This window comes from Pseudorca crassidens, chromosome 11 (genome assembly GCF_039906515.1).
Source record: "Pseudorca crassidens isolate mPseCra1 chromosome 11, mPseCra1.hap1, whole genome shotgun sequence".
NCBI classification, from domain to species: domain Eukaryota; kingdom Metazoa; phylum Chordata; class Mammalia; order Artiodactyla; family Delphinidae; genus Pseudorca; species Pseudorca crassidens.
Genome location: NC_090306.1, coordinates 6,740,585 through 6,754,649, shown reverse-complemented (window position 1 = coordinate 6,754,649; position 14,065 = coordinate 6,740,585). Strand labels below are relative to the sequence as shown.

The window sequence follows — 14,065 nt, the reverse complement described above, 5'->3', positions numbered from 1 at the left end:
ACTTAATAATATGATTCCAATTTTGTGTTCATGTTATTGAATACAATTAAACATAATATTTACATCTATAAAATTATCCTGTGTATACATGTCAAGAAACATTAAAAAATTCTAACAGATTGTAAACTAAGGACTGTGAATGACTTTTTTTAAAAGTTTTATTGGAGTATAGTTGCTTTACAATGTTATGTTAGTTTCTACTGTACAGCAAAGTGAATCAGCTATACATATACATATATCCCCTCTTTTTTGGATTTCCTTCCCATTTAGGTCACCACAGAGCATTGAGTAGTTTTGATTGATAATCTCAACTATATGAATATTATTCTGATGTAATAAATGATGGTTAAACTACCTTTTCCTTAAAGAGTAATCACTACTGAGCCACTGCTTCAGAATCACATGGGGGTGCTTTTAAACATGGCATTTCTCCACTGTAGTTCTCTGGAATAGAAAGAATTCTTACGCACACTGAAGTTTGAAAACCTTTGCATTTAAGTTTTCTGTTCAGGAAAGTAGTATGATTTTTAATATATGTGAGTGAGAGAGCATGTGTGTGTGTGTGTGTGTGTGTCTGTGAGAGCGAGAGAAAGAGAGAGAAAGAGACCGAGGGACAGATGTAATGTAATACATTATATTACATTATAATGTAATTCTTCTAGCATGTGCGTATGAAGAGAAAAGTAACACTTTTTCTATTTATGTCTTTAGTTCAGCATTTAAGATACCTTGATGAAGACCTGGACTATTGAATGAGCAAGAATCTACCTGTATACTGAAGATTACAGTACAGTCCTTTGTCTCCTAGTATTCCAAAGACCGCTGATGAATTTCTAAAAATTAAATTGGTGAATGTGACTACTAAAAATTGTATGCAAGACTTTCAAAGGTATTAAAAGGAATACCCTTTTAATAAATAAATAAAAAGGAATATTGCTGATTTGAATTTGTCTTTACTTCTTGTTCTTGATTTTATGAATTTCTGAATGGGCTTTCTGACTTTTTTAGGATTTTATAAATATGTATTTTTATTTGACAGTGTTTTCATTTGCATGTATCTTTTTCTAGTTTGGTTTAAATAATAATTTTCTTCTTATTACCAAATCAAACTTATTTTTCCTATACTTTTTTAATGAAGGGAAAGTTAATGATTTTTGAAGGTTTTATTAATAACGTACGGTTATCTCTACAACGCATAACGCTCTTGGGTTCTTTCATTTCTTTCTGTCACTGTAACTCTGATCACTGACAAAAAATGCACAGCAAAGCCTGCTAAGGGTACAAAGACTCAATGGCTCACTTCCTCGTTTCTTAGGGCAGCATAACTGCTGAAATGAATGCATAAATTATGTCTTTTCTATATAAATATATACTCTTACAGTAAAAGTTTATATTTTACTAAAAATCACTTATCCATGTAACATATTAATATAAAGAAAGGTTAACATTTAAAGAAAGATATATAGTAATTCAAAACTGTTTAGAGTTTATTGACTTGTTAAATATCCAAGTGTTAGATGCAACTCGATCTCTAATCCTTTCTCAGTATTTGAGCACTGCAGGCACCCTTTTCTAGCACTTAGGGCTTCAAAGCAACTGTCATGTAGAAACATGACATTTGTCTCATTTCCCTTTTCTTTTGCACCTCTCGTCAATTTCAAAGACAGATCTTCCTCGACTTACAATGGGGTTACCTCCTGATAAACCCGTGGTAAATTGAAACTATCCTAAATCGAAATGCTTTTAATACTCTTAACCTCCCGAACAAGACAGCTTAGCCTAGCCTACCTTAAATAGGCTCAGAACGCTTACATTAGCCTGCAGTTGGGCAAAATCATCTAATACAAAGCTTATTTTGTAATGTTGAATATCTCACGTAATTCATTGAATGCTGCGCTGAGAACGAAAAATGGAATTGTTGTCTGGGTGCAGAATGGTTGTTCGCCCTCGTGACGGTGTGACTGATGGGGAGCTGTGTCTCGCTGCCACCACTGCCCAGCATCACGAGAGTATCCAGCAGCACGTCACTAGCCTGGGAAGAGATCAAAATTCAAAACTAGAAGTACAGTTTCTACTAAATGTGTATTGCTGTCTCACCTCTACACGTGCTTGGGTCCTTTTATCCTTAATCCTATCTCAAAATCAAATTTATAACGACGGACTGGAAAAGATTCAGCGTCACCTTTCCTTTTACTGTTTAGCATGTAATGTGAGGATTTCATCCCTGAGTCAGTTGAAAGCAACTTCTAACAGAAAGAGGAACATCACAGAAAGAGACAAAAAAGAGCAACATTTCCACCTACAGGAACTAACGAGCGCTCAGAATGAAACGTAAGTTTGATATATGTTCTCCCCAGAGAGAAAGCTTAGAGGCTTAGCTGAGAGGAAGGGGGGCGGGGGTCCCATGCAGAACAGGAGGGGGCTGTCCCACTGGGACCACATTTGTGTATGATGTCTCAAACTATCTAGTGCATGGACTGTGGACCTGACTAGAGCTGTCAGCTTGTGGGCAGAAAAACCCAAAGGTGAAGGGTGGAGAATACTCACCTGGCCTTCCTAGATGGCCCATCTTTATAATACTGTCATCTTTATCCTTATATACAGCACAGAGAATATCTGTATCTGAGCAACTAAGATAAAGTTCTCTGGGTCAGAGACAAATATCTGGAAACTCTTTCACAGATCCTCAGATTCTATAGGGTTTCCCATATCCTTATACCTAGGCATTAACCTCAGCTCAGTTAGGGCCCCAAATACTTCCTCATGCTCACAGGTATACCAGGAATGGACTTCCTAACCCAGTCCTGACCTGTGTCCCCCAGGTATTTCTATCATACATGAAAGTGAGATTTTTAAGAACTCTTAGCCCAGGGTCATTGAAAAGTCTCTAAAGCCCAGAGAGGAGGAATTGTTTCCCCAGACCATGTAGTAAGGAACATATTTTTCAGTACCTCACAGTTAATGGAACCCCTCCCTTCCATATCTGTATATATATTTTTTCTAGGCTCCACATTGAGATAATGTGTTCATTAACCTCACTGAAAAGGGGGGGAAATGAGAAAAATATATTGAAAAGGATGGTCATTGCAGATAGGACATATAGCCAAAAGGCCACAATTAAGGGTACACTGGTGCCTGATTCAGACTCACACATGAAGATGCAAATAAGGATAAAGGAATTCTCTGCCCCAGTTCTGTCACCTTCTGAGTTATCAGGATGATGAAGCCACAGAAACAATGGGAATAATAAATGTCTCAGTTGAATTAGCCAGGCCTTACCCTATATATATCATAAAGGAAACGTTTAGTAAAGTCAGATAGCTTCATTTCTATGAAAGCCTCAATGGTCCCTTAACTCCAGCACATCTTCCTCCTCCAAAATAGCCCTTTCCTCCTTATGCAGAACTCTGTTCAAATATTTTTATCCTTTTTCATATAAAGTCTGTTTATTTCTCCTTGTATGAACATCAGGGGAAGATAGCATTTTAATAATCATGAGTGAGATATTTTTAAAGTATATAAATATTTGCCTTTCCATTTAAAAATGATGTTTGAAGCTTTAAGATTAATGACTCAAAATACTAATATAAGTAGCTAAAGGAGTAATATGTGGGTTTGTTGATTTTAAATGATATATGAAGATCACAGGGAAAGACATTAATAGTACAATGGAACCATCCATTTTTTATTTCTATATTGAGCATTATTTTATCAAGGGAGTGACAGTTGAGGGGTTTCTGGAAGTTTTAGTCCACAGCATCCTTAGCATAAGAAACAACTCCTTCTGACTTCGGAAATTTTTTATACAAATATAAGGGAAGTAACCAACCACTGTCCATGAAGAAAACGATCTATTCAAGGCTATCTTGCATTTCAGTTTAGGTCCCAGAGATTGGGTAGCAATGTGTATTTTTAAATAAATAGATTAGGCATATTCCTTGCCAGGGAGCATCTTTGAAGAGCAATGGTTTCCTGGGCAGGAAATTAAGGCTAGAATGTTGGTGCCTCACACATGAAGATATGTAAGTTGAAGTAAGCAAGATTTGGAGGAAATGAATGAAAAACTATTGTGATGGTAGTATACTTTTAGAAAGCTAAGAGGATGGTCTCCATTCTTGGAATTAATTTCTAAAACAATGAACTCTTAGAATAGTACGTGACCAATGTTTAACCCTCCTGACCCAGCACCCTGAAGAATCCCCGTGAAGAAAAGAAACAGAAGTAGCTAGAGGAGTCCTGTGGTGTGACCACTAGGTTTTCTGCTGAAGGTAAACAGAATGCTCCCCTTTGCACTACCTAGGCAACAGAGCTGCATTTCCTATTATCAGCTCCTCACTGTTTCTGTCTCCTTTTATGCTCTAAATGGCGGGGGCTGGAAGACTTACAATTTCCCACAATCACTTGCAGGAAGAAGCTGAGGTAAATTCCACCAATGATGGGTTCTCCTATTTAGGGGAGGTTTAGTTTTGCAGGGGCCTTTGCACTTGCCTGAAAATTGCTAGCCTTGGTGTTGGTGCATCCTTCAGAAGTGGTTTCCTGGGGTATTTGAAACTTTCTGATGAGGATTTTGTAAGCACTTGATTTCCTGTAGGAAACCACTTCCTGCTTTAAATACCTACAGGGCTTTTTGTTTGATGCCTGATTTTAGAACCCCAGGTCTCCTTGAATTCACTTAACCCTTAGAAAAATTACATTTCAGGAGCAGGACAATCAGGCTTTAGAGTTGTATCCTCTCACCCCAGAGTAGTGAAAGATGAAGAATAAAACGACATTTACAAGGAATTTGTTGGGCAGGTAGACCAATGAGAGAGAGACAGACAGACACACAGACAGAGAGACAGAGACAGAGAGAGACAGAGTAAAAGGAATTATACTCAGGGGGGGTTGGGGAAAAAAAAATTATACTCAATAAGAAATAATCAGAAACTTAAGAAACAAAACTACAAAAGAAATGCACAAGCCTAGAGATGAAGAAAACAAAAACTTTTGATACAATCAAGCTATTAAGAAAAATCAATAAAATTTAATAAATAACATATTAAAAAAAGAACAATAAAAATAAAATGGAAAATAAAAAAGAAGAAATGTGCCCCCAGAAACCGCAGGAGCACCTATGAAGAGAAAAAGAATATACAAACATAGAAAGTGACACACACCCCCAAAGAAACAGGTGCAGACAGAAAAGACCAACATCCCACAGACATTTTGAATATCACCTTAATAGACATCCACACAGTTTTACAAACACCAAAATGAATGGTGATTTCAACAGCTCTTTATCACAAATTATAATTATTAGACAATGAAGGGACTTTCCCAGACTATTTTAACTTCCCACTCAATGTGGAAATTCCTCACCTAACAGTTCTGAAAGGTTGCACCGGATTTTTCTTTAATATTTCTACTGACAGTTTGTTTCACCTCAGAACAATCTATTTCATGTCTCCAGTCCAGGTATCTCTCTCCTCTTCTCCCCTCCTCTCCTCTATCCTCCCCTCCTTCCCTTCCCCCTACTCCTTCTTTCTCTGTCTCCCTCCCCCTCCTCCTCTTTCTTCTCCTCTCCATCCTTCCCCCGCCCCCTTTGCTTCCTCCGTGTCTCTCTCTCCCTGTCTTTCTCTTTCCGCCTCCCTCTCTCCCCACCCTCCTCCAGTTCCTTATATGCTTCTCCAACTAGAGATTCCAAGTAGATGCCTTAAAGACCCATCTGGATGAACGTACTGTACTTGGTCAAGAGAGGTGAACAGAGGTAAACAGGTAAACATGATAGGTAAAGCTGAGGGAGAATTATGTCTAGGAACTTACATGAAAAGAAAACCTGATGTGGGAGAGGAGCGATAAAAATTAGTTTCACTTGATGATAATAAAGAAGAAATGTTTGGGGGCCATGAAGCTTTGGGTAGAAAAAGAAAATCTATAGAAATTCCTTCTCTGGGCATCTGTCTCTGTGAAACCATGTTCCATTCCAAGATGGGAGAGAAGCATGGTGCTGATATAAGAAAACAGCACAATGTGGACAGAACATTTCAGAATGTTCAGATGAGTTTGCTACATGATCATGTTAGATGGAGAGAGAAAAGTCTCAGCTATGGTCCTGGATCAAGTGACCGCTTAGTCTTATAAGGACCATGAGTTTTTCTTCCCCTGCAAGAATGACTATATATGTTGCTTTAGGAGAATAAGATAATGTAAGTCACTCGCCTAGGATTTCACCTGGAAATAGGAAATTCTCTTGAGGTTTAAGTTGAGTAAAAACAGTTGAGTGTAAGAAGCTATCAGTTCAACAAAAAATTCCTGGTAGCACAGAACTTTTCTGAGAGTCTCAAAATATTTATTATCTTTTTTTCCAGTATAAACACAGATAATGAGGGTCTCAGAAGACCTCCCCCATCTGAGATAAGATGTCACAGGACTCCTTGCAGGCTTAGCCACTCTCAAACTGATGGCCCAGGGGCACAGATCTCAGCCTCAGAATCCCTGGGCTCTCTTGCTACCCTCACGAATAGTGGGGTATCTTCTCTCATCTCATCTTCCTGCCCTCCAAGAACTTCTGTCCTTGGTGACTCCAGGGGACAGCCTGAAACAAGAAGAAAAGTGTTGGATTCTACCTGTGACCCAGAAGAATGAGAACACTCATTTTAGAGAGCAGGAATAACGGAAGAGATGCAGACTGTAAAAATTTCTGTATGTCATCAGACACTCAGAACCATCCTGTCACGGCAGGACTTTATGACTCTTGGCCCATAGTCTGGGGAAAACCTGTAACAAGAGATTACTATTTCTCAAGGTGAATATACAAGAAATGGGAAGGAGGAAATCACAGCTCCAAAACAGTCAGTCCTCAGTGACAGACCAACCTTTTCTTTGTGACTTGTCCTGACTTCTGAAATATCTATGCAGATAATCCCAAACTTTATAATGCTTGTTATATAAGGGAGTTGCTACATGAGCTATAAAAAAAAGTCAGTCTTCACCAGAAGGCTTACAACTTTTCACCTTACACAGAAAAAAGAAAACAACAGCTTTCTAATCTGCTAATTAAAAAATATTATGGCTGAAGCTCTCGTGCTTCTATCTCTAAGGTCCTATGAGTTTCTAAAGAAATCTGGATTAATGTTCTCCCCCATCTAACCCAAGAAACTCTATATCTGTAAGGAAGGTCAATCTAGTATATTAGGGGCAATGGCTCTCGTAATGTAAGAAATTTCACAAAATGTTCATATTCTGGCATTTCACCAGACACTCTATACTTTGGTTCACATGCAGAATTAGTGCAAAAATCGTTTGACCGTGCATGGAACTAATATTCAAGTTTGAGAAATACGGTCATAGAAACACCGCATCAGTGACTGAGAACAGGGGTGGAAGGGAGGTAACCACAGAAACCAAGATCTAGCCAGCCTCTGTGAGGACACAGAAATGCCTTGAAAAGGGCAAAGTTGACGTATGAGAGAGATAGGAACCCACTCAGATTTTCTACTCTCAGAAAGGATAGCTGTACTCTCCTTGGTCACTTAGAGAGGCCTAGGTGACAAACCTGTACCCCTCCATGAAGGAGATACCCACTTCACTCATTGCTGGAAAAGGAACAGTTTCAGACAAAGCCACTAATTTGACTTCTTTGAAATCATCACTTGGGGAATTGTGTTCTGACTTCGGACTCGAAGGCAGACAAGGGTCTCAAGGACAGTGGCAGAAGTGAAGTGCAACGTGAAATAGGGAAATGGAGACATTTATGCAGATGATTGTGAGTTACAGTGACTTCATGCGAAGTTTGGGGCAATTGACTTAAACTTTTCCAACTACAACAATAAAGTATATATTCTCATTTATATAATGGCAGTGTTGGGTTAGACGCTCTGTTGCTTACAATTAAAACCATGTTCTACTTTATTTTACCTCAGAGAAACCCTGTAAAATAACCTTTTACAGACCAGGCATTTTAATTTTGTGAGAGGGAAACCTGGTCAGACTATCTGTAGGACATCTGACGTTCATATTGAAGGAGTGATAGGGTTGATTCAGAGAACTGAAGGAGTCCTCTCCCAGTGATGTCACAAGGGAGCCATAGAACAGCACGAAGAAGAAAGGAACTGCCCTTACCTGGAGAGGCAAGTCACCTGACATACAAAATCTGCAGGAATTAGGGCCAACAGGTGGTCAGAATGTTCCCTAGAAAAATGGACTTTCAGCCTCCCCAGGGTGTTTGTATGATGATCTATCCCATCACTTATCCCTATCACAATGACAACTTTTAACAAGTGCCTGGAGAAGAGGCACTTTTTCACTGTCTAGCATGAAAAAAAAAAAAAAAAAAGGTAGCTTAATCACTGAGTCACTCGAGAGGGAGAACCTTGATAAGAAGAGGAACATCACAAGTATAGATAGGTGAGAAAGAGAAACCTTTCCACATACAGGAGTCCCTACATCATAAAGCTATGTTTATTATGAAGGTAATGAGGAGTTAATGAGAGCTCAGAAGCAGACATCTGCTTGAAAAGTGTTCTCGCTAGAGAGAAGACTCAGAAGTCTTAGGCTAAACAGAACACGAGGGGGATGTCTCACTGAGCCCAGATTTGAGTTTGGGATTCTCGGATATCTAGCACGTGAACTGTGGGAGTAACTATAGAGCTGTCAGCTTATGGCCATATGAACCCAAAGGCAAAGGGCAAAGAATACACACCTGGTCTTCCCAGATGATCCATCTTTATGCCATTGTTTTCTTTATCCTTATGGACAGCATTATGCAGAGAATACCTGCATCGGAGAAACACTAAGACAAAGCACACTGGGTCAGAGGTCATCTGGAAACTCCATATATCCCCAGGTTCCACAGGGTTCCTTAGATCCTTAAGCCTGGGCATTATGTAGGCTCAGACAGGGCCCCTGATACTTCCTCATACTCCACAGGTACACCAGGAATGGACTTCTTAGCCCAGTCCTGACCCGTGTTACCCAAGTACTTCTATCACATATAAGATTATAATTCTAAGACCTTTAGCCCTGGGTCATTGAGACCTTGGGGATCAGAGAAGAGTAGACATTTTTCCTCGTGTTCCCCGCATTATAACATATTATATATATAACATATATCATATAATATGCGTATATAACATATTATATATAATATAACATGTTATATATTATATAAAATATAACATGTAGTAATAACGCCTTCTCCTCGCTCCATACACACGTTCCCTCATTATGGTTGGCCTGTGTCCTACAGCCCACCATGGTACTTACATTTCTTTACATGTTGGTCTATCTCAAGTAAAAAGGAAGAAAACATGACAAAGAGAAAAAATACAAAGAGCATAGCAAACAAGGCATAGAGCCAAGGAACACCATTTGGGAATAAGCTGGCCCCTGGTACAACTTCTGCCATGGAGGTCTGAGGACGCGGAACTCTCGGCCCAGCTCTCACCTCCTAGGTGATGAGGCTGATGAAGTCACAGCTTCCGGCACAATAGGACTCATGAAGGTCTGGATGGGGATTGGCCAAGCCTCGTCCTGTAACTGCTAGATAGAAACAAGTAATCTCAGGGAGCTTCACTTCCACCACAGCTCCACTGAACCCAAAATATTAGACAATCAGATTAGCTTGGCCAAGGTCAAACAGCTTGTGAGCAGCTGGTGTGGCACTGAAAGCTGGCCTGCTGAGTCCCAGCTCCAGGCCCTTTCCGGTGCCCACAGTGCTGCCTGCCTTAATGCCTGCCCGGGCCTGTGTTCCAGCCTGGCACGGATCTCAACTCCTCATTCTCTCCCTCACCCATGCCCAGCTCATTTGTCACCCAGCCCTTCTGTTGCTAGTTTGCATTTTTTCATTCTTTCAAGGAGAACTGCTTCTCTCTCTCCTGGGTCTGGGGTCAGGGCTCTCCTAGGGCTGGTAGTGAGAGGCTGGCAGGCCTGCTAGCTGGCCGTTCATTGTGAATAATGCTGCAATGAACATAGGAGTGAAGACATCTCTTTGAGATACTGATTTCATTTCCTTTGGATATACACCCAGAAGCTGGATTGCTGAATCATATGGTGGTTCTATGTTTAATTTTTTGAGGAACCTCCATACTCTTTCCATAATGGCTGCATCAATGTGCATTCCGACTAACAGTGCACAAGGGCTCCCTTTTCTTCTCAGCCTCACTAAAACTTGTTGTCTCTTGTCTTTTTGATGATAGCCACTCTAACAGGTGTGAGGTGATGTCTCATTGTGGTTTTGATCTGAATCTCCCTGATGATTAGTGATAGTATCTTTTCATGTATTGGGTTGGCCAAAAAGTTCATTTGGGTTTTTGTAACGTCTTATGGAAAAACCCAGACGAACATTTTGCCAACCTAACACCTCTTGGCCAGTTGTATGTCTTCTTTGGAAAAATGACAATTCAACTCCTTTGCCCATTTTTTAATTGGATTTTTTTTTGGCTATTAAATTGTACGAGTTTTTAGTATAATTTAGATTCTAACCCCTTATCAGATAGATGATTTGCAAATATTTTCTCCCACTCCATAGGTTGCCTTTTCATTTTGTAGACTGTTGTGCAGAAACATTTTAGTGTTATATAGTTCACTTGTTTATTTTTGCTTTTTGTTGCTTGTGCATTTAGTGTCACAGCCAAAAATTGGTGTCAAGACCAGAGTCTATGAACATTTTCACTATGTTTTCCTCAAGGATTTTTACAGTTTCAGGTCTTATATGTAAGCCTTTAATCCATTTGTAGTTAATTTTAGTATAAGGATATAATATAGGGGTCCTGTTTTATTCATTTGCTTGTGAATATCAAGTTTTACCAACAGCATTTATTGAAGAGACAATTGCTTCCTAATTGAGTGTTCATGGCACCCTTGTCAAAAATTAGTTGGACACTTGTAAGAGAACAATTTCCAATAGAATGAACATAAATGACCCAACAATAGCATGCCAGTAGCTGTAGAAATTGGTAAGCCACTTAAAAAAAAATCATTTGTTGAAATCTACAAAATATACACATATTATACCCTATAACCCAGAATATTCCAAAGAGTATACTCCTAAGAAAAACTTTCATCAATTTTGGGTAATAGTGGCTGATATGAATATCTTTTTATATGTATTTCGGTAGATAAACTCATTTTTTCTTTCCTATTATATAGCTCTGACACCAGTTCTACTTATAATAGCAAAAAACTAGAAATAATTCAATGTCCAAAATGCAAATAAATAGCGATAGACTTGCATTAGAATACTAGATAGCAATTTTTTAAAAAAACTGCTACATGTAGTAACTTATTTGAATTTCACAGACATACTATTTTGTAAAAGAAGCCAGGCCAAAAGAAATTCTCACTGTTCAAACTGCTCAACCACAGGAAGAACTAATCTATGGTGATAAAAGGTCGGTACATATAGTGGTAGGCAGGGAAAGCAGGCATGAGAGTGCCTTCTCTGGCGTAGAAAATATTCTTTATCTAGCAAATACATATATGGGTATATAGTTATGTATCCGTTCTTTAGTTGTACACTTAACATTTGTGAAATTTACTCTATGCAAGTTTATAACTCCATAAAAAAGTAAAATTAATATTGTACTAGGCTTTTTAAATGAGCTGGGGATTTTTTCCCTCTATTTTCTGCTGCTTCTCTTTTTTAAATTTAGGGGGGAGTTGAGGAAGATGGAAGAGTAAGACGCGGAGATCACCTTCTTCCCCACAGATACATCAGAAATACATCTACACGTGGAACTGCTCCTATAGAACACCTACTGAACGCTGGCAGAAGACCTCAGCCCTCCAAAAGGCAAGAAACTCCCCACGTAACTGGGTAGGGCAAAAGAAAAAAGAATAAACAGAGACAAAAGAATAGGGACGGTACCTGCACCAGAGGGAGGGAGCTGTGAAGGAGGAAAGGTTTCCACACACTAGAAGCCCCTTCGCGGGCGGAGACTGCGGGTGACGGAGTCGGGGAGCTTCGGAGCCGCGGAGGACAGCACAGCAACAGGGGTGCGGAGGGCAGAGCAGAGAGTTTCCCGCACAGAGGATCGAGGCTGACCAGCACTCACCAGCCCGAGAGGCTTGTCTGCTCCCCCGCCGGGCTGGGCGGGGCTGGGAGCTGAGGCTCGGGCTTCGGTCGGAGCAGGGAGAGGACTGGGGTTGGCGGCGTGAACACAGCCTGCAGGGGGTTAGTGCGCCACGGCTGGCCGGGAGGGAGTCCGGGGAAAAGTCTGGACCTGCTTGGTGCGCGAGGAGAGGGGATTCAGGGCGCCTCTTAAAGGAGCTCCAGAGACGGGCGCGAGCCGTGGCTACAAGCGCGGACACCAGAGACGGGCATGAGAGGCTAGGGCTGCTGCCGCCACCACCAAGAAGCCTGTGTGCGAGCACAGGTCACTAGCCACACCCCCCTTCCGGGGAGCCTGTGCAGCCCGCCACTGCCAGGGTCCCGGGATCCAGGGACAACTTACCCGGATGAACGCACGGCGCGCCTCAGGCTGGTGCAACGTCACGCCGGCGCAACGTCACGCCGGCGCAACGTCACGCCGGCCTCTGCCGCAGCAGGCTCGCCCCGCCCTCCATGCCCCTCTCTCCCCCCGACCCCCCAGCCTCAGTGAGCCAGAGCCCCCGAATCAGCAGCTCCTTTAACCCCGTCCTGTCTGGGCAAAGAACAGACACCCTCCGGCGACCTACACGCAGAGGCGGGTCCTGATCCAAAGCTAACCCCGGGAGCTGTGCTAACAAAGGAGAGAAAGGGAACTCTCTCCCAGCAGCCTCAGGAGCACAGGATTAAAGCTCCACAATCAACTTGATGTACCGTGCATCTGTGGAATACCTGAATAGACAAGGAATCATCCCAAATTGAGGAGGTGGGCTTTGAGAGCAAGATATTATTTTTTCCCCTTTTCCTCTTTTTGTGAGTGTGTATGTGTATTATTCTGTGTGAGATTTTCTCTGTATAGTTTTGCTTTCACCGTTTTTGTCCTAGGGTTCTGTCCGTCCGTTTTTGTTTGTTGTTTTTTTTTACTTTTTAAAAAAACTTTTTTCTTAATAATTATTTTTTATAATAACTTTATTCTACTTTATCTTACTTTATTTTATTTTATACTCTTTCTTTCTTTCTACTTTTTCTCCCTTTTATTCTGAGCGGTGTGGATGAAAGGCTCTTGGTGCTGCAGCCAGGCGTCAGTGCTGTGCCTCTGACGTGGGAGAGCCAACTTCAGGACATTGGTTCACCAGAGATCTCCCAGCTCCACCGTAATACCAAACGGCGAAAATTTCCCAGAGATCTCCATCTCAACACCAACACCCAGCTTCACTCACCGACCAGCAAGCTACAGTGCTGGACACCCTATGCCAAACAACTAGCAAGACAGGAACACAACCCCACCGATTAGCAGAGAGGCTGCCTAAAATCATAATAAGGCCACAGACACCCCAAAACAGACCACCAGACTTGGACCTGCCCACTAGAGAGACAAGATCCAGCCTCAACCACCAGAACACAGGCATTAGTCCCCTCCACCAGGAAGCCTACACAACTCACTGAACCAACTTTAGCCACTGGGGACAGACACCAAAAACAATGGGAACTACGAACCTGCAGCCTGTGAAAAAGAGACCCCAAACACAGTAAGATAAGCAAAATGAGAAGACAGAAAAACACACAGCAGATGAAGGAGCAAGGTAAAAACCCACCAGACCTAACAAATGAAGAGGAAAAGGAATTCAGAATAATGATAGTAAAGATGATCCAAAATCTTGGAAGTAGAATAGAGAAAATGCAAGAAACATTTAACAAGGACCTAGAAGAACTAAAGAGGAAACAAGCAACGATGAACAACACAATAAATGAAATTAAAAATTCTCTAGAAGGGATCAATAGCAGAATAACTGAGGCAGAAGAACGGATAAGTGACCTGGAAGATAAAATAGTGGAAATAACTACTGCAGAGCAGAATAAAGAAAAAAGAATGAAAAGAACTGAGGACAGTCTCAGAGACCACTGGGACAACATTAAATGCACCAACATTCGAATTATAGGGGTCCCAGAAGAAGAAGAGAGAAAAAAAGGGACTGAGAAAATATTTGAAGAGATTATAGT

At 41.0% G+C, this 14,065-nt stretch overlaps 1 protein-coding gene and 1 long non-coding RNA gene across 3 annotated transcripts in view; one reads left to right on the top strand and one right to left on the bottom strand.

Annotated features, from left to right (window-relative positions):
* Window positions 1-1,184, top strand: part of CD163 (CD163 molecule) — a 35,289-nt gene extending 34,105 nt beyond the window's left edge. For both annotated transcript variants that reach the window (XM_067695627.1, XM_067695626.1), the window contains one exon: window positions 712-1,184. In XM_067695627.1, coding sequence (XP_067551728.1) covers window positions 712-752 — 41 coding nt within the window. In that variant the 3' untranslated portion in view covers window positions 753-1,184. The remainder of the gene's footprint in view (window positions 1-711) is intronic.
* A 5,122-nt stretch (window positions 1,185-6,306) lies between these two features.
* Window positions 6,307-12,474, bottom strand: LOC137201588 (uncharacterized). Its single transcript, XR_010932244.1, has 4 exons — window positions 11,846-12,474; window positions 9,425-9,519; window positions 8,681-8,770; window positions 6,307-6,574 (listed from the first exon to the last, which is right to left on the bottom strand). It is a non-coding gene; the product is annotated as an uncharacterized lncRNA (long non-coding RNA).
* Window positions 12,475-14,065: the final 1,591 nt, after the last annotated feature.